This window comes from Marmota marmota, unplaced genomic scaffold (assembly GCF_001458135.2).
Source record: "Marmota marmota marmota unplaced genomic scaffold, marMar, whole genome shotgun sequence".
Classification (NCBI taxonomy): Eukaryota; Metazoa; Chordata; class Mammalia; order Rodentia; family Sciuridae; genus Marmota; species Marmota marmota.
In genome coordinates this window covers 21,991,096-22,010,023 of record NW_026000068.1, presented here as the reverse complement: position 1 = coordinate 22,010,023, position 18,928 = coordinate 21,991,096, and the positions used below count along the sequence as shown (strand labels likewise).

Below are 18,928 nucleotides of genomic sequence, written 5' to 3'. Positions count from 1 at the left end.
CTTTCTTTCTTTCTTTCTTTCTTTCTTTCTTTCTTTCTTTCTTTCTTTCTTTCTTTCTTTCTTTTCTACCAGGAATTGAAGTCAGGGGAACTCTACCACTGAGCCACATCCCCAGACCTATTTTGTATTTTATTTAGAGATAGGGTCTCACTGAGTTGCTTAGTGACTCCCTTTTGCTGAGGCTGGCTTTGAACTCACAATCCTCTTACCTCAACCTCCCGAAATACTGGGATAACAGGTGTGTGCCACTGCACCAGACAATAAGCTTGATTTTTAAAAAGACTATTGCAATAGTTTAATTAAGAGATGGTGGCTTGAGCTAGGAAGGTGGTGGCTATGATAAGTGGTAGTCATTTCCCAAGATATATTAGCAGGTAAAATCAACAGGTTCAGTTGCATGGACTGACACAAAGGGTATAGGGAATAAAGATGTAGCTATCTCTCTCTCATGAAAACATACCATAGTGTTCTAGAGTTAGAACTGATTTGTTATATATTCAACAGTCTTATCAGAATGCAAACTCTTAACACATAGAGAGCAGCACATCAGAACATTTTACAAATGGCAATGTCAGTTTAGTTCACAATAGAGTTATCATATCCACACTATAACAAGGGCTAATATCATCATTTAATATCATGAAAAGTATACAGGGAATGATTAGGACAACTACATCATCAATGCACTCAAAAAACAATGTATAGAGCATGTAATTCCTGAAAGGCACCCTGTTGGACACTAGGGAAAATACCTTGAAGAGAAAGTAAGTGGTGTGCTTTTGCTCTATACACAACAGTACTAATAAATATGATGATCTTTGTTAGGATTTTAACTTGTTAAAAGGGATATTTAACTTCTTTGCCTTTTGACTTTATTCTACTGATATATTATTTTAGGGTGGTCATTAGAAGGTTACAGTATAATTCATTTAAGAATTTGTTTATGATTTAATTTGTCAATCTGCTTTTCAAACATGATAGGCACTAGGAATGCAAATCCCTTAAAGAGTTTCTAGTATAGGGAGACAATATATGAAAGCATCACAGATAAAATTGAAAGATGGAGGCAAATAGAGTTTACCTTGAATATAAATTATGTATACATTTTACCTGTGGTTAAATTCCTCATCTCCACTTTCTATGTGTTAGCAGAGTATAAAGTATATCATCAATGAAATGAGGATTACTCAAAGTTTGATTTTGAGGATGTATCCATATGTGTCATACAAAATTGTTAGGAAAAGCAGTTGAAGTCCCCATAGTTATTTTCATGTTGCTACTTTTCTACTGTGTGTGTGTGTGTGTGTGTGTGTAAACACATATATGGAATTTCTAAAATTTAATCTCAAAAAATAAATATAGTACTGTCAACATTATTTGCCCCACATGACCCTAGTTAGGTGCTAGTTTCATTAAAAACAAATAAATCAAAACCCTAAACTTCAATAAAATATTCCTACATTTCTTTGTGTCCGTGTCTAAAATTACCATTGTCATTAAGTTTTCTGGATGGGGCACCACCTTAAAGCAATTTAAGGTTGTTTACTTACTTCTTCTCCTTTCCATTCCACCACTGAGAATATGCATTTGGAAGAAAATGCTTTTTGAATCTGTAAAAATGCGCTGAATTTTGGAAGGCATGGAAATTCAGTGTGGCCTGTCCTACCTGGCTTAAGGTGGGCGAAAGGAATCTCGCCGGTGAGGAGTTCCCACAGACACAGAGCGTAACTGAAGACATCGGCTTTGATGGTGTAGCGCGTGCACTGCGTGAACACCTCTGGAGCCATCCAGCGGAGGTTCTGCGCATAGAGAAGGCATAGTCAGTTACCAAGGGCTTAGTTTCTCAGCTGACGAGCAGGGTCCTTTTTTGTGAGGACTTGCTAAGCGTTCTCCTGATATACAGGGCATATTTTTTTTTTTGCCCAGTCACTAGAAGACCATAAAATTCATAATTTTTCCAAAAAGTCATCAATATAATTCATCAAGTAATAGGCTCATAAAATGATTATCACAGCATCCACACTTTTTTTTTTTTTTCTACTTACAACCTGTGATCATCTCTCTCCTGGATGAAAGCTTCAGAATATTCAACCATAGGGCTTCCGAAGGCACCTTCCCTAATCAGGCCTTTAGGTTGTAATTTAGGAAGTCTATAAATTAGGCCCACACATAGTCTCCGTGGTTAAGGAGAGAAACGGCCAGAGTTGTGCCAGAATATTGTACTTGAAGTAGATTTCCAACTAGCAGGATCAAGTCTATCATATTTCCTTTGTTTGACTAGATGTGTTATTTCTGAATTCCAGTTGAGGAATATTTGAGAAAAGAAGTCCATAAAATGTTACAATTTTCTTTGTAAGAAGTTGTAGCCTCATCTGTTTTAATGGTGTTGTTTACATTACTTTTATTTGCGATTATAGTTTAAAAAATATGTTTCCATTCTGGGTAGCAAATGCATAAATTCGGTTTATTTGTCACTTAAGGGATGCAACTCTAGATTTTGAATTAGGAGATGAAAATTCTAGTTTTTGTTTGAGCACTGACAAGGCAGCTGTGGACAAATCCATCATTTTTTCTGGACCTTAGATTCCTCAAGGAAAAAAAAAAGATAAGTCAGACCCTTGCTCTTCCAGCCATTAAATCTTAAGACTCCCTAATATATCAATATGAATTTTGCCAAACACCTTTGTATTTCCACTGAAGAAAGCTGGTGTTATTTTATTATTCTTACTGAAATTCTATGTGCAGTACTGGCTGCTGATAATTCTTTTGAAATGTCTACCTTATTTGGAAATCATGCATAATTATAGCTTTCCAAGAATATCTTTGTTCTGATTATGTTGCTCACATGCAATTCTCCCACATGAGCTTTCACATTCCAAATAGCCTCCATTTATATAGTAGATTATACATTGTGTCACAACATTGCGTAAGTGGGAGTAGGCATATAGCATGCCTGTTTTTGCATAGGGGGATCATAGAATAATTAGGAAACTTAAATAAGGCCACATAACTAGTAAGAAATAAAACAGCCTCTAAAATAAATGCAGAGTGATGCTATGCTTAAAGACTGTGCTGCCAGGATAAAAAAATTAATATTTCTTGCTATTGGTGAAATTCAATTTAATTCTATTCAACAAAAGTTTATTCATTCAGAGAGTCTCTACTGGCTGCATTGTAGAATCATTTGGAGGAACTCTAAAAAAATACAAATACCCAAGATAAATACCATTAAATAAAATATGACTAATCATAATTTCTATGGGTTAGATTCAGGCATTATGTTCTTCAAAAAGCTTCTAAACTGATAGGCAGCCACAGTCGAGACCCATGGATGTAGCTGCCTCTATGCCTCAGGTACTAGTTAAGTTTGTCTTGTGAAAGAGGACTCACTTTTCCCACCTTCCTTACTTCATACTCTACTACATTCCTCCATGCTTACCCCACTCCAACCACTCTAGCTTTGAATACACCAAGAACTCTCCTGTTTCAGAACCTTTGCACCTGCTTTTCTTTTCCCTATCAGCAATGTTCTTTCTCCCAAGGGAGACCTCTTTATCAGGACTCATAAAATGTTATATTTCTCTCCGCCTATTTAAATGGCATCTCCATTACTTTCCATTCATTTACTCTGCTGTTATTTGTTTCTTCATGGTACTTATTATCACCTAATATATATTTTGTTAATTTGTTCATTGTTTCTCTTCCCACAGTGGAATATTAGCGCCATAGGAAAAAGAAACAATCACTATAATGTCCCCAGTTCCTAGGAGAATATAGTAGATGCTCCCAAGATATTTGTTGAATGAATGAGTTAATCTAATTCGATGTGTGGTTTGAATGTGTCTCTCAAGGGTTCATTTGTTAGAACCTTGGTCCTTAAGAATGATGATGTGGAAGGTAGTGGAACCTTTATGAGGCAAAGCTTGATGCAAATAATGAGGTCATTTTGGACTGCTACCTACCTGATTGAAAAAAAGCTTATTGTAGTTCTCATGAGACCCTGATTAGTTCTCATGAGAACTGTTGTTATTAAAAAAAAACCCACAAACACAAACAAACACCTGACCTCCCCACTTTCTGGCTCCCTGTTAGGGGAGTCCTCACTAAAATTGGCACTATGCTGTCTGGACTTTCAGCCTCCAGAACTATGAGCTAAACAATCTTATTTTTTTTTTCAAATAAAATTCTCAGACTCATACATTTTGCCGGAGCAATAGAACACTGACTGTTGCACTGGAGAAATCAGTATGTATAGCTGTATTTTTACAACATCATCAACAATGTAGTTCCTGCCTAACTCTAACTCATCTTCCTCTCTTCATGGTGTACATGTCAATAATGCCAAGCTCTTTGAAGTACTTTCCAAAACTTTGCTTTTTCATTCTTCCTTGTATCTTTGCTCATGCTCTTCACTCTATCTGGTAGGACCTTCCATCCTCTCCATCATCTGATTACCACTATTCATCTTACCTGACTCTCATGGTGCTGTGTGATGTCTCTATCACTGAACTTCCACTTTATTTTGAACTGATCTGCTCATTACTGTTTTTCCCCAATAGAAAATGAGCTCTTCCTTGGGGTCAAGAACTAATATTTTACTCACATCTTTCATTCCTTGCCCCTGAACAATTCCTTACACATTGTAGGCTCTCAATAAAATGTTCGGTGAGTGAATAAGAGTGAAAACTAACAGGTCAAAGTGTATCAAAAGCCTAGAAAGAAAAGATGGGGAGGTGCAGGTTATAGAAAAGAATTTTCATAAAATGGGTAAAATCTGCCTGAGCTAAACAGTCTTCTCCCAGGTGCAGGACAACAAAGGATTTTCCAGCCAAAGGACACCATACTGGCAGGGCTACAGGGGTATGAAAATAAATGGAATGCTTGGGAAATGGCCATGTGGCATCTGTGCCAGGGCACAGGAGCCTCTGAAACAACTTGTGGTGGAAAAGAAGGTCAAACTGTGGCCCTGGGACCAATAAGGGGGCAGCAGGAAACTGTCAGTGAAAGAAATTTGAATTTTAGCCTGTAGTCAACGGTACATTATTGAGACATTATAGTAGGATGGGAAATGCTAGAACAGCAAAACTTAAGTGATGTGGGAAATAATGAACTGGAAGAGAAGGTTGGAGTTAGAAGTCTATCATAAGAGTTCAGAAAAGGGATGATGAGAATCCGAACTGAGGCAGTAAGAAGAAATTTGGGAAAATAAAAAACTTAAAACTCAGCGGGGGTGGGGAAGAAAGAATAAAAATAAAATTACTCAGTTCTGTGCAGGTTAAAGCAGTAAGGGAAAGGATGAGCTATTACTCAAAATTTGGGTAAGTAGATATCAGAGGTAATTCAGAAAGGAAAGTGTATTTATTCTGGGGGAAAGAATTGGGGCGATGAAGGAGAGGGCAGGTGATGAATTTATTTGCAGGCATTTTGAGTATAATTAACTTTGCTTTCGATGCTATGATTTATATTTTGCTTTATCATTGATGCTTAGCTACACCAGCTCTTACCTTATAAAGTAGATAACTCTGAATAGTTAATAGATGTTGGTGAATGACTAAGTGTAGAGTTAGCTATCTGTTAAAATGTTAACTCTACCACTTAATATTGTAACCTCAATATGAAAGTCAATTATCCATATACTTATCAGCTTTATTTGAAACATATTTCTATTGTTTAATCTATAATATTTTCCAAACATATATCCTATCCATTTCTCTAGAAGAGTCTTGGAATAGTTATTTTGGGGTTTTTCTGAAAATAAAAACATAAAACATTATCCTGCACTAAGACAATGACTTTTTTTTTATCCACTGAAAGCTGCTCTCATCTTCTCCCTCTCATGCTGAGTTTACACATTTTAATTGTTTTATAATTATAGGGAACAAAAGCAGCAGCAAACCCCAGGTTGTTTTGTCATGTTGTCTTCATCCACAGACTGTAGAAATCTTGATTCTGAAAGAAAGAGAAAACAGATTCATGTACAAGAAATATCTTAAAACCAAGGTCAAAGATCAAAGCTAAAATTCTGAAACCTCAGGAAGCCTTTGTCATATTCAAATTCTCACTTCCTTTCTCTTGCCTGGAGATATCAAAGAGGAAAGATCAAGAACAAATGATATATTTTCAAAATTCAGTGTCATTGAAATTTGAATAACTTAGATAAGTATATCTGTGAGTGTGAAATCAATTTTCAGATTTTTTTTGCACCATATTTGGCACCAAGTAGGAATGAAAAGAGAAACTGATTTCATTTGGAATATTGCTGGAAATCTCACCTCCAAAATCTGCTACCACTGCATGCCCATCCTCATAGAGAAGAATGTTATGGCTAGGAAAAAAAAAAAAAAAGCAAATTTTAAGTAAGTTTTACTAATTCTTAACCTGACTTGATTCCATAAGAAGAGAACATTGGTCATCATTTATTCACCCCAGAAACTAAAATGTGCCCCCCAAAGCTACCCCCAATTTTCTTAGTTTTGCTAATTCAAAAGAGATATTTACAAAATGTCAGTACACTCTAACATTGAATGTATAAAGCATTCCTACTTTAGATAAGCTGTCTATACTTGTCAAAAAAAAAACAAAAAAACGCATTAGCTAAAGATAATTTTTGCAGCTCCTTTAGGCTAACACAACTTCGGCTATAGACAAAAAGTAAAAAACATGACCAGTCTTCAGAGCTGGGTCAGGAGAAACAGCTTCTTGGAGACCAAGACACAAGGATGGTTTGAGACAGGGCCTGCAGCTGACATAATAGGATTCTATGGAAAATATCTTGGACAAAACATTCTAGCTACAATCTCAGGACAGTTGAGTGTTTCAAAGGCTTGTGACATAATGCCAGCTAAACCACATTTTAAGATTTTGAGGAATAAAAGGTACAAAGGTATCAGAGTCTTCCTTCCAACCTTGAATTCACGAATATTAGGAAGAGGGTCACAATTAATCTTAAATGCTTTCACTACAGGAAAACAAGTAACTATATGTGGTGCATGGATCTATTAATTAGCTCAACTTGTAATTATTTCATAATGTATACATGTGTCACAACATCACATTGTACATTGTAAATATATATAATTTTTGTTTGTCAAGTATATCTCTATAAAGCTGGATGGGGGAAGTATCATTGTCAGGAAGTAAATCAAAGCTAGGACTGGCCAAGGAGAGGTCATTACTCCCACATATTAGTGAATTGGATTGTGTAATATCTTATGAACAACCATATGGTGATTATTTCTTATCAAATGTCTTTGATGATTATTTTACATTTGGCATGTAAATGAGTCATTTTAGTATTAGGAGATCTGTACTAAATTTCCCGCAATACAGATAGGCTACACTCTATTTATTTTGTATAAATTGCATAGTCTTCCTCTCTCCTTAATCTTTTTGCTTCATAACCAAATATGGAAAATACTAATTTTTTTCAGTCCTTGGTAAGTCAGAGATAATATTAAATAATTTATAAAATGCTTTCTGGCATTGAGCTTTATAAGAAAGTTACTTTTGAACTTATATTGTTAATGAATTTTATCTTTGGAATATAGACTGAATCTGCTTTTCAACTACTGAAAATCGAAAGGGTGTGCAAAGACACTTTGCTTGGAGTAGCACAGTGTATGAGTATTCAAGGATGTCAAAACAGTGACCCCCAAGATGCTATCTTTAAACACAAATTATACATTGGTAAGTGTAATGATGAAACTGCCATCACCAAGAAATATACAGTACCAGGAGCTCTCTGGAAGTCCAAATGCAACAGTAAAATATATTTAAATGCCACTTCACTAGATTCCTTGAAGGATTTGGGAGAGTTTCAATATCATGATCCCTTGGCCTCACAAGGGATAACTGTCTTACATTTCACCTACATTAAAATACATACTGAGCATAGATTCATCAGTCATATTAAATTATACACAAATCTATTATTTTGTTGTTAATTCCAAATAGTAACCTAGAACAGCAGTCATCAAAACTTTCCATTAGCAGCATAAATTTTTCCATAAAAAAGTTTGCAAATGGAGCTGTTCTAGTTAAATATAGGGAATGGATCACTGAAACTCTGCTTAATACTGTCCCCTATCCTTTTCTAATATAGTGTCCATTTAGACCAGCCTTAAAACCATTGACTTAGAGAAGTCTCAAGTAAGTTGTACTTCTAGGGCATATTTTGCTTTTTAATTTCTTTTAAACTTCTTCCAATGTAAATAATAGGTTAGTAGATATGATGACAACAGCTAGCTAGATTTGGGGTGAGATGTTTAACAAAATTCCTTTTCTTCTATGAAAGAAATTTAATTACATTTGGTCACTGGATTAGCCATCTCATTATGATATGAGAAGCAGTGTCTCAGAGTGCAGGGAATATGTACTGATACTCAAGAATAATTTAGGGATGGTGTCTTGTTCATTGATGTGTATCTATAGCATTTTGATTACCCTGCTTCTCATATAGGAATATTCAACAAACATTTGTTGAATAGATAAACACATTAAAAGCAACTGAAAATAGACCCTATTATTTTAGACAATAATCAGAGATTGTAGGGGTAAAGACTGTATTATTGAATCATTAAGTACTTACTGAATGCCACTCATCAATATCTAAATAAATATTTAAATTTCAGAGAACAGAAATTGGAAAAGACATTAGAGCTAACCTACTTTAATTCTCTTAGTTTCTGGAGAAGGAGCCTAAAACTCAGAGAATTTAAATATATCAACACAAGCTATAAAGGTAGTGACAATGTGTATCTAGAGTCCAGTGATTATCATCTCAGATTTTGGAACAGTTCCTGACCAATAGCAGGTGACTATTATATATACTTTCTAAATCATATCTGTGTAACCTCACCCCTCAAGCCTGGTATTTACTTCCCTCATTTTATTACACTGCTCTGAGAGATGCAAAGTAATACAAGGTACGGATTCCTTTTTTCAAGACTTCAAAATCTGCTAGTGAAAACAAAAATGAATATTTTCAAAGAAAATAGCATAGATAAGAAATGGATAAGCTTTGAAGTAGGTTTTGAAGGACAGTCAATTATTGAGTTTATACATATGTGCTGAGAACTTGTCATGTGCCAGAAAATTTCCTACACACGGGGTATAATGGTGAATAAGACAGGCAAAGACTGGGCTTGGGCTTGGGTAGCAAAGGCTGGGCTTGGGTAGTGAGGAGGTGAGGCGGGAAGAGACAAAGGAGAAAAGAATTCCAGGTTGGGAAAAGATTTTGGCAAATGGTAAGTGATGGGAAGGCATGTGTATATAAGAGGAATTTTAAGAATGCGCTTGTTAAATTGGAGAATATGTGCTACAAAATATTGGGACTATATTTGAATGAAAGTGGTATTGGATAATGCTTCAAAAGCAGAGGTACTGATACTCAAGAATAATTTTAGGCTCTAATTAACAAAAGATGAAGTAGAAAGGTAGAGTAAAAAATAGAAAAGATATTGAATTATGGACAGTTTAGATACAGAGCATTATTACAGAGAACCAAAACACAGTGGTCATCTTCAATATTTCTAGTCTGGGCTTCTTAACTATAAAAAAGATATATTTAATTAGAAAGAGTTTTCTTACCAGAAAACCTGGGGACATTTATGAAAAGGAGAGCAGCTAACTTGGGAGGCTACAGAACTTGATGAAAGTCAAAGTTATGCTTGGCAAGATGGCACTCTCAAGTAACTAACTATAAAATTTATCATTTTGAAAACACACTCAAGGTGAACTCTTATGTTTAATAAACAATAGCAGATCAGAGAAAATAAGGGATACAGTAACAATTTAGGAATACTAGACACTGTAAGTTCATAGAGGTAAGTGTTGTCAAACATCAAAAAGGATGCTATGAGGATGACCTTATAGAATGAAAACACATTTGGAAGTAGTAGAATAAAGTGAAATTTCCTAATTTTACTTCAAGATAGGCTATTGAATTAGTCCTCCTCCTCTCTAACCACTCAGTTAACAATAAAACATTAATTTTTAGAACTACCTCCAATATTCTTCCTTTCATTTATTTTTTTCAGTTAGTGCTAAACCATACTTCTTTTCTCGTGTGAAGCAACTGGAGGAGGACAACAGGGGTGAAGGAACAGAATCTGCGCTAATCAGCTGTAAGGTCAGACCTCCATGGATATCACATTCAGAGTCTATCTTTGGAGTTGGAGAGGACATCCAAAGGGTCAATGACATTGACGTCATGGTTAGAATACCCAGGGAAGGGGAGGAGCTCAGAGTTGAAGCCAACTAGGACAATAGAAGTGAAAATATTGTTAGTGATGAGTTCAAGAGTTTGTAACTGAAAAGATATTATAAACTGAAAGGTTTGTGAAGAGTGACAATTGTGGGAATGAGGGGCAATAACAGAAAGAGAGGAAGGGAGTAAATAGTGACTGGAAGGTTCTTGTAGGTAGGCACTGGGCATTTCAACATTTTTCCATTATTTATATAGTCGCTGTATAATGGATATGACAGATGGATAAGTGAGGTTCAGAGAAATTTAATCTTGAGGTCAGTATTGCAGCTGGTAAGAAGTGGAACCAGCATTAAAATTTCACTGTACAATCTACACGTTTTAGGAGAAACTGACTCCCACATCAACCTGACCTTGAGAAGGAGCTACAGTTAGCCTGAAGATTGCTACAATTAGATGCATGAACAAAAATTCCAGAAATTGTGACTGGCTGAAGGAAGGCCTATTTGCTAGTGCCAAGAACACCTCTTTTCAATGTCTGACTGTAAGGTAAGGAAGCTGATATCAGAAAGCTAAATGAAAAGAGATCTAATATATCTGTTTTGCCAAGGCACAGCAGGCAAAGACTAAACTTTCTCCCTTCTAGAACCTAGCTATGTGTCATAGTCTTTATAAGGAATGTGTAGGTGAATGAAGCAGAGACACTGCCAACAGGGAACTTGAGATCTGACCTGCAACGTGGGCCAGACACACAGAGTGCCAGTGCCTAGGAGACTCATCGGGATCTGAAGAGAGAAATAAAAGAAAGGTGATGGGAATTCCGAGACTTCTTTCCCCCAAAAGACCACCTCCAAGGCTCGTTTTTTCATCTGCATTCTTTTATGTAAGATCTGGAGAGAAGCAGTCTGTGTTACATCTGACACTACAGAGCACCTTCATGCACATGATAACATTTGGTGGAAACAGTCCTGGGTGTCAGACCCTTTTGATTTGAATCTGACAGACAAGCAAACCTGTCAGTATTTGATTGAGCTAGCACTTCAGCCTAAGTCCTACTATCTGGGGACAAGAAACCAAGGAGAAGTTAAGGGGCAAGAGATGAGAAGAAACAAGTTCCATTGAAAGGAAGAAGGGAAATGGTGAAACCATCCTGAAATATATACGAACACGTACACATAGGCTGTGCACATGCGCTCATGCATACACACTGCTTCTAAAGAGAAGCATCTTTAAGGTGTCACTGAGGCATCTCTCCACAAAGCAGCTAGTTTGGTGAAGATAGACAAGCCCTCTTTTCTTCTAGTAATTTTTTAAGTTTCTGGATTTAACATTTCCATTTCATCTAAGCGAGGATGATTCCCAAAATCCATATTGTTCGCTGACTTGTAATTTTCTTGTGTCACATGAGGCTTAAGCCCAGAAGAAAGTTGCTTAGCTGATGAGTATGCTTGGTCAGTCTTACCACCTCAATAGCTGGGAAGGCTTCACAGCTGCCTTCATGCTTGGCAGGAGAAATGATATGTTAGAAGGAGCTCACCAATGTCAGGAGGTGAACGAATCCTTACATTCTACATGTTTTCACTTATCCCTTATTCTCCTTGACTTCTTGCCTTCAAATAGTAGAGCTTGGGCTGAGATGTGAGCTCAGTTACAGGTACAGTTTACTCTCTGCTGAAAAGGTTAAGTTCTGTGCTAGAAACTGCAGTGCATGTTTTGAGAGAGCAGTCTGATTGGAAAGAAAATGTAAAGTAAAAGGAAAAAAAGATCATCAGATATAATCTAGAATTTAATGTGGTTTTCACTTCAAGACACCTAGTAAAGAGTGCAGTGAAGTTAAGAATCAGTTCTGAAAAAAAAGATTACTAAATAAGTAGAAGAAATGCTTTTAAGAAATGGGAGGGACAAGAGATAGTTTCTAGAAAAAACAACAAGAGTCAGAGGACAGTGCTCAAAACCTAGTTTTTTTATGGCTATCACTAGACCTGTGATTTTAGACAAATTATAATACTTTAACTATCTGAGAACTTTCTCTTGCCTTTAAACATTGTGAGAGGAATGAAGCAAATCAAAAGGTAACAGAGTCTTATAAGTTCTCAACTGCTTGTAGGTATTGGCTATTATGAATACACATAAGACCTAGCTTATAGAATATTTGTGTAATTTAGATAAAAATGTACTTTGTAAACTATAAAACCACATATATGTTAAGTGTTATAGGATGAATCAGAATAAAATTGATTTTCTGATTCAAAACTTATAATGGAAACTGATTGTATCATTGAATATTTCAACCCTCTCTCAGTCCTCAAGAGTTATCTTCTGCTTCCATTCCCATTGTCCAATTTTACAAAACTATTGCTGCTTTGATTGAGTGACTGCATTTCACCTAAAGGGATCTTTGTTCCTCTGACTGAAATGATACCACAGTATTTGGATGTGGCTCCAGCTTTGTCTTTTACCATGAAGCAAATGATTTGAGTCAATTGTTTATGTAACCGAAGTAAGTATTTATCTCTTTGAAGTGTCTGTTCCTCACAGATTATTCCACAATAAAGTTCTTTTAACCTTAACAATGTATGCTCTCAGCTGAATACAAAATATAACTGAGGGCAAGATTTACTTCATCCAAATAAGCCATGCAAATAGAATCCATGCTCTGACCTTCAGTTCTTTCTTCCTCTGCAACACAGTTCACTTTCAAAAAAGAATAAGCTGTTTGCAATGTAGTGTGTGTATGTGTGTGTTAAATCTTTTAAGTGTTTCCTCCAGTTTTCTTTTAACCAAAAGTGAATGGAAGTTAAATTCTTCTGGTTCCCTTCTTTAAAAGAAATTTTTTTCCAACCTCAGAACTGAATTAATTTAATGAAGTCATTATGTAAGGATCATGAGTCTTTTCATTTTAATTGCCTGTATTGAAAATTTACCTAAAGTGCTCAAATGATTCATAATCAGTTGGTTATGCACTGTAGTCCAATGCTAATTGTCAGTATTAATCAAACTGGCCTCATGATTAGACCATTTTCCAATTCTGATTTTCTTCCACAGCTGGACTGAAGTACATGGTGGCCTTAGAAGGATCAAGGTGACATGTTACTCTCACTCCACTACCATTAGGAGTTTTTTAAGTCATTAAAAATGCATAAATATTAATTCATTTTTTTCTGAATTATAGAGCCATGTAATTGTGTCAGTTGCTACTAACAAACACTGGTTTAAGGGCACCATGGCCAACCTCTCAGTGTCCTTATTTAAGGAGATGACAGCCCAGTAGTGTAAACCTAATAACACAACTGCAGTGTTTCCCAGACTTGCTATAAGCCACTGTTTTCTGATGTATCCCTGAAGGTGATTAACTCACATGATTAAAGACACATGGCTATCGGCATGCCTGGAAGCATTCCAAGGGTTAAATCAGTGGAAGCAATTAGGCTTCATTTTCAATCTCTTCACACTGTGAAAGTCATTAGTTTACAAACACATCTGCCTGACAAGCAATCATTCAGACCCGAAGCTGAGGAGTCCTGGATCTGTAGGCTGCTACTTTTGCCAGCGGAGCTGCGTGATGGCTCAGGACGCTCTTCCTAGTACAGACCTCTCAATGGGGAGTATGCCTTGGTGACCTTCAGCATGGCAGTTACATTGTTCCCTCCTGAACCTTTGCCACTGCCAAACTCAATAGGATCCCTCAGTAGGGGACCTCCATACCTTGGACTGCTTCCAGTGCTTTTTAAGTGTAATTCAGGGTGCTGGCTAAACATGTGAGGTGTGTGCAATTCGCACCTACTTACTTTGGAGCTTTGTATCCTTTACTGAAAAAAAAAATTTAGAGTCATTGAGATCAGCTCCTGCTAGTCATGGGTATATTCCCATATGCTTTTGTTGGGTTTCTTTGTGGCTCTAACTTTATTCATCTGTCTGTCTACCTATTATCTGTCTGTCTCTCTTTCTATCTATCATCTATCAGCTATCTATCTATATCTCTCCTTCCTACATGTTTAGATAATAACTGTGGATCCAAAAGTCATTACCTTCATAAGGGGTAACTGCTGGGTATCTTGGGTTTGGGCCCCAAGATAATGAAGAGGCTTGTTTGGGCTCAGGGACCTTATTGACAATTTCTTATTCATGCATGTTGTATATGGACTGGACTCTTAGCAGGTACTTGGCGCTCTCTCACAATGTGTTTCTTTGATATTCATAGAAACCTGATAACAATTGCAACGTAAAGTCAGAAACCATATATTTTCCTTCATAGTCAAATAAGTTCTCCTCCCCACATTCTAGAAACCTCCTTGTATGTTCCTTGGGCCTCAACATAGACTATTCCAGAACTCCTAACATGTCCAAAAGACTTTTTGTTATTCTTTTGTGAGATAAGTAAAGTCTCTAGAAGTCTATTCTTTAGATCTTATTTTATCAGGACAACCCCTCCTTGTTAAAGGTTCTAGAGCCCCAAGCCTAGGTTTTCCTATTAATCCTTTTGAAGGAGTCTTTTCATTTTAATTGCCTGTATTGAAAATTTACCTAAAGTGTTCGAATGATTCATAATCAGTTGACAATTCTTCAATAAAAAATTTTTTTAAAACTGTACGTTTTAAAAACATAATGGCAAAATCTTACCCTAGTTTAGTTTCATTAGACTGATCTGAGATATCTTCCCTTTGTTTTTAAGAAAAGGCTTAAAGGGGAAGAGCCAGATTACCAAAGCAATAGCCCCCAAACTCATCCAGGAACAGCAATATACAGATTTAAGTATAATCTAGGCAAGAGAGAAGAAGTTTACCAAATCCTCATATCATGAACTTCTAAACAGTGAAAGCCTAATTTCATTGAACTCTTGGAAACCATGGAAACAGAAAATTCCAATAAATGCAAAGGATTGTAGAGCCTTGACTTTTCCTAAAACAAACTTCAGTCTGTCAGTAGAAGTATATTTGAAAGCTTACCTCTAAAGCTGCTGGATTTGTCCCATTGCCAGTGAGATTGAAGAGGTAGATTATAAGATTTGTATTGTGGTTAAACCCACTTATTGAGGGTAATGTGAAAAAACTCATACTCTTCACTTAATATTTGCTCATCACATGAAAGGCAAGTGGAGGAGTGATAATGACTGAATAAATCTAAGCACAAACACATGCTATTGATTGTGTGGTTTCTATGAGTAAGCACTCTAGTGTCAAAAACTTAGTATCATTTCCATTTCTATATACGGCTACAGTTATTTCCAACGCATCTTCATAGGGTATAATCTTATCAAGAATTTTAGGTATGCAAATTACAAAATGGAACATTCTTCAATGCTGAAGTAACAATCAAGGTAATATCACAAAAGATGACAGCTGTGCATTCATTATATATGATTCATTTTATTTTAATTTAAAATTGAGAAAGGGAGGAAGGATATTAGAAAACATCAAATGGACTATAATTTCTTCACAAGATCTAACATTTTTCTAATGCATTGGGATTACAAATGAGCAGAGGCTTTTCTCTTTAGAAAGGTAGTTGTGCAACCTAGACTTAGGGTCACAGTCACAGGGAAACAGCATGGGGGAATTGCCCCCCACTCCAGAGTACATGGTCAAAACTGTGGAGAATGAAGAAAATAGCAAAAGATATATGACATCCATATATGTGAAAGTAATAATTTACTAGTCTGATTGCTAAAACATAGCTTCTGTACCAAAAGAATCAAAGAAGTTTCCAGATTTTTTTCTTTCAATACCACAATAAATACAGTTTCCTAACCATTTTTCTGAATACTCAGTTTTGGAAATATTAAAGATAATAATTGTCCCCATGCAAACCGTGCTATTCATGTAAGCCCTGCAATGGACATTTACATGTGGGGCAAGAACTCAAGTGTTACCAAAAAAAAAAAAAAAAGGCAGTTGGGAAAATTATATGAAAGTGTTTGTGACAGAAATTTGGAAGACTTGGACAAATAGGAGATAGGGCTGGACAAACAGGATATAGAACAGGTGATATGTTAAACTTGGAAAGGATAATTGAGATTTTAAATGATCTCTTATTCTATGAAGGAAACATTTGAAAAGCTTAGTTTTTTTCCAATGCCACCTAATAGCTCTCTTTATTAATAATTATTCTTTTCCCTGCATCACATGCTGCATTTTCCCTGAACTCTGAGGATCCAAACACGTCTCTAGTTTATCTTAAATCTGGAGATACAGATCCCACAAATGACAACTAGGGGGTGTGCCCTAGGACAAGATTCTTCTTACCAACATTTAGGAAACTAGATCCAAGACTAATACCATAGCAACTTGCCACTGACCTTCTGAGCACCTACACAACACGTAGGCATAAAAGTTCTATTCACAACTTCTGTGTTGGCATGCTAAAATGAAACCTAAGACCACTAAAAGTAAAGCGAGAAGGAGGTGGAAGAAACAAGGCCAGAGAGAGGAGAGAATAATAGAAGAAATGTATGGAAAATGAAGACAAGAAAAATTTTGTGTTTGGTGTCTTAGACACCATTGACATTTTGTGTATCTAGTTTCCTATGAAAAGGCCTTGAAGTAGGTGTACATGAGTTGAACAGAGGAGAGTTGAGCTTAAAAATAGCAGCTGGGAAGAGAGCTGAGCTTTATCTACAAATAAGGTTTTCTGTATTAAGTAAAGCAGCCTTGGACGTGGGCAACTAATTCCAAGACAGCCAGGCAGGAGACTCTATCTCTGACATGCAGAGGATTTCATCCTGCTGAGTTTGACCTCTAAGGAGTATCTCCTTCTAACGTCTCAGAAAGAGCCACAAATAACTGTTTTAAAATGCCTGGCTTCAGGGGAATTTGTACACAGTTCTTTGGGAAGTAGGGATTAGTAGGTACTTCAGGAAAGAAAATCGCTTACCCACTGGACTAATCTGAACCTATGGCTTTTACTATGGTACCTCCACACCCCCATAGTGAACACAGGGAGACTTAATACCCATGTCTCTGCAAAAGGACAGGTTAAGAATGTACTTAGTCCCACATGCTTTCCATCAAGGACACTTTGAAAATTCAAAAGAAATGAACAAATTTATTTTTTATAGAAACTCACTGAACCACTCAGCACCTCTTCAATTGCTAAGAAGAGGAGCTGTTGATTTTTTTCCCATACACTAGATAGTCTATCCCTGTGGGTAGATGTATTAGTCACAGGAATGTAAGTTATCAACCATGACGGTTTAGGGCTATTTTAGCTCTAAATTTCTGTCAATGTTGTGTGACTGTTCTCAGAATCCATCCCCCTTCCCCCACCACCTGCCTCTTCTTGTTTCTCTCCTTCCCTTTATTTAGTTGTCTCCTTCAGGTTTGAATTCACTTTCAAATTTTCCTCTAAATAAACATCCCCATTTCTCAGGACCCTGCTCAGTGACTTCTCATCCTGGTTTTCATAGCACTTGTTGTACCCAATAAGATTATAAGCCTCCCTGACCCAGGAACAAGAACCCTGAGACAGGCGAATTGTTGATGACCAGTAAACTCTTATTGAATTAACACTGCCTTCTTTACAAGATTAAAAAAAAAAAAAAAAAAAAAAAACACAAGAAAGAGTGAGAAAGCCAATATTTTATGCAGAGGTTATATTCAGCAGCAACTTTTCCTAAATAATGTTGAATTGAGGCTGGGAATGTAGCTCAAGTGGTAACTCGCTCGCCTGGCGTGCGCGGGGCGCTGGGTTTGGTCCTCAGCACCATATAAAATAAAATAAAGATGTTGTGTCCACCGAAAACTGAAAAATAAATACTAAATTTTTTTTTCTCTCTCTTTCTTTCTCTCTCTCTCTCTTTAAAAAAATAAAAATAAAATAATGTCGAATTACATTCTGTAGTCATTCTGACCAAATCGTTATTTCATATTTTCTGTAAATACAAAAATTTGTGACTCAAAATCAGTCTCTGGAACTTAAAACCTCCATTTTTTTTCCATTTTAGTTTTATTCCAGGCATGTTTTCTATATAGTCAATATTGTTTCAACAAAAGTATTTGAGTAATATTTATTTGACTTCAAATATATATATATATATATATATATATAGTAGTTGGATATTGTGCAGACAGAGCTTTCCAATAAATTCACCTTTACAGTAAATATAAGAAAATGAGCTAGGTAAATACTCCCTACTCTATTCCTCTAATCATCCACTGTTGTGCATAAGTCAAGCCCCTCTGCCTGAAGCTCTGCACACATCATTTAATCCTTTCTTCTGCCCCTCCTGACCAACTAATTCCTAGACATGCTTTAAGAAAAAGCTTAGCTCTGGGCCACAGCAGTGACTTTCAGACTGAAGGAATAGAATACTATGTCCAATTCTATGTATTTGATAAACAGTATATGTTTTTAATCATCTTTATGCACATATGTATGTATATATATATAAATAAATTTATATATTTATATAGATAAAGAAATGAGATTATATATGACAATATTATATTATATATTACATATGTATATCATGTATATACATATATACATCATATATATTTATACATTTAATACATATATATCATATATATATAATAATATATAATTTTTTCCAGGTAGATTAAAACTATTCTTAAGTTACTATATATGTTTCACTTCCTGGGACTTATACAAATTATAGCAGATTAAGAAATTCAATGAGGTAGGTATAATTATACCACTTTATACATGGGTAAATTGAATCACAGAAAGGTATAGTAAGTTCCTTCATCTAACACAGCAAGATACTTG

At 35.9% G+C, this 18,928-nt stretch overlaps 1 protein-coding gene across 7 annotated transcripts in view; it reads right to left on the bottom strand.

Moving 5' to 3' along the window:
• Nucleotides 1-18,928, bottom strand: part of Tnni3k (TNNI3 interacting kinase) — a 282,551-nt gene that overhangs the window by 92,387 nt on the left and 171,236 nt on the right. For all 7 annotated transcript variants that reach the window (XM_015490511.2, XM_048814077.1, XM_048814072.1 and 4 more), the window contains 3 exons: nucleotides 6,273-6,325; nucleotides 5,897-5,949; nucleotides 1,667-1,799 (listed from right to left, as the gene is read on the bottom strand). In XM_015490511.2, coding sequence (XP_015345997.1) covers nucleotides 1,667-1,799; nucleotides 5,897-5,949; nucleotides 6,273-6,325 — 239 coding nt within the window. The remainder of the gene's footprint in view (nucleotides 1-1,666; nucleotides 1,800-5,896; nucleotides 5,950-6,272; nucleotides 6,326-18,928) is intronic.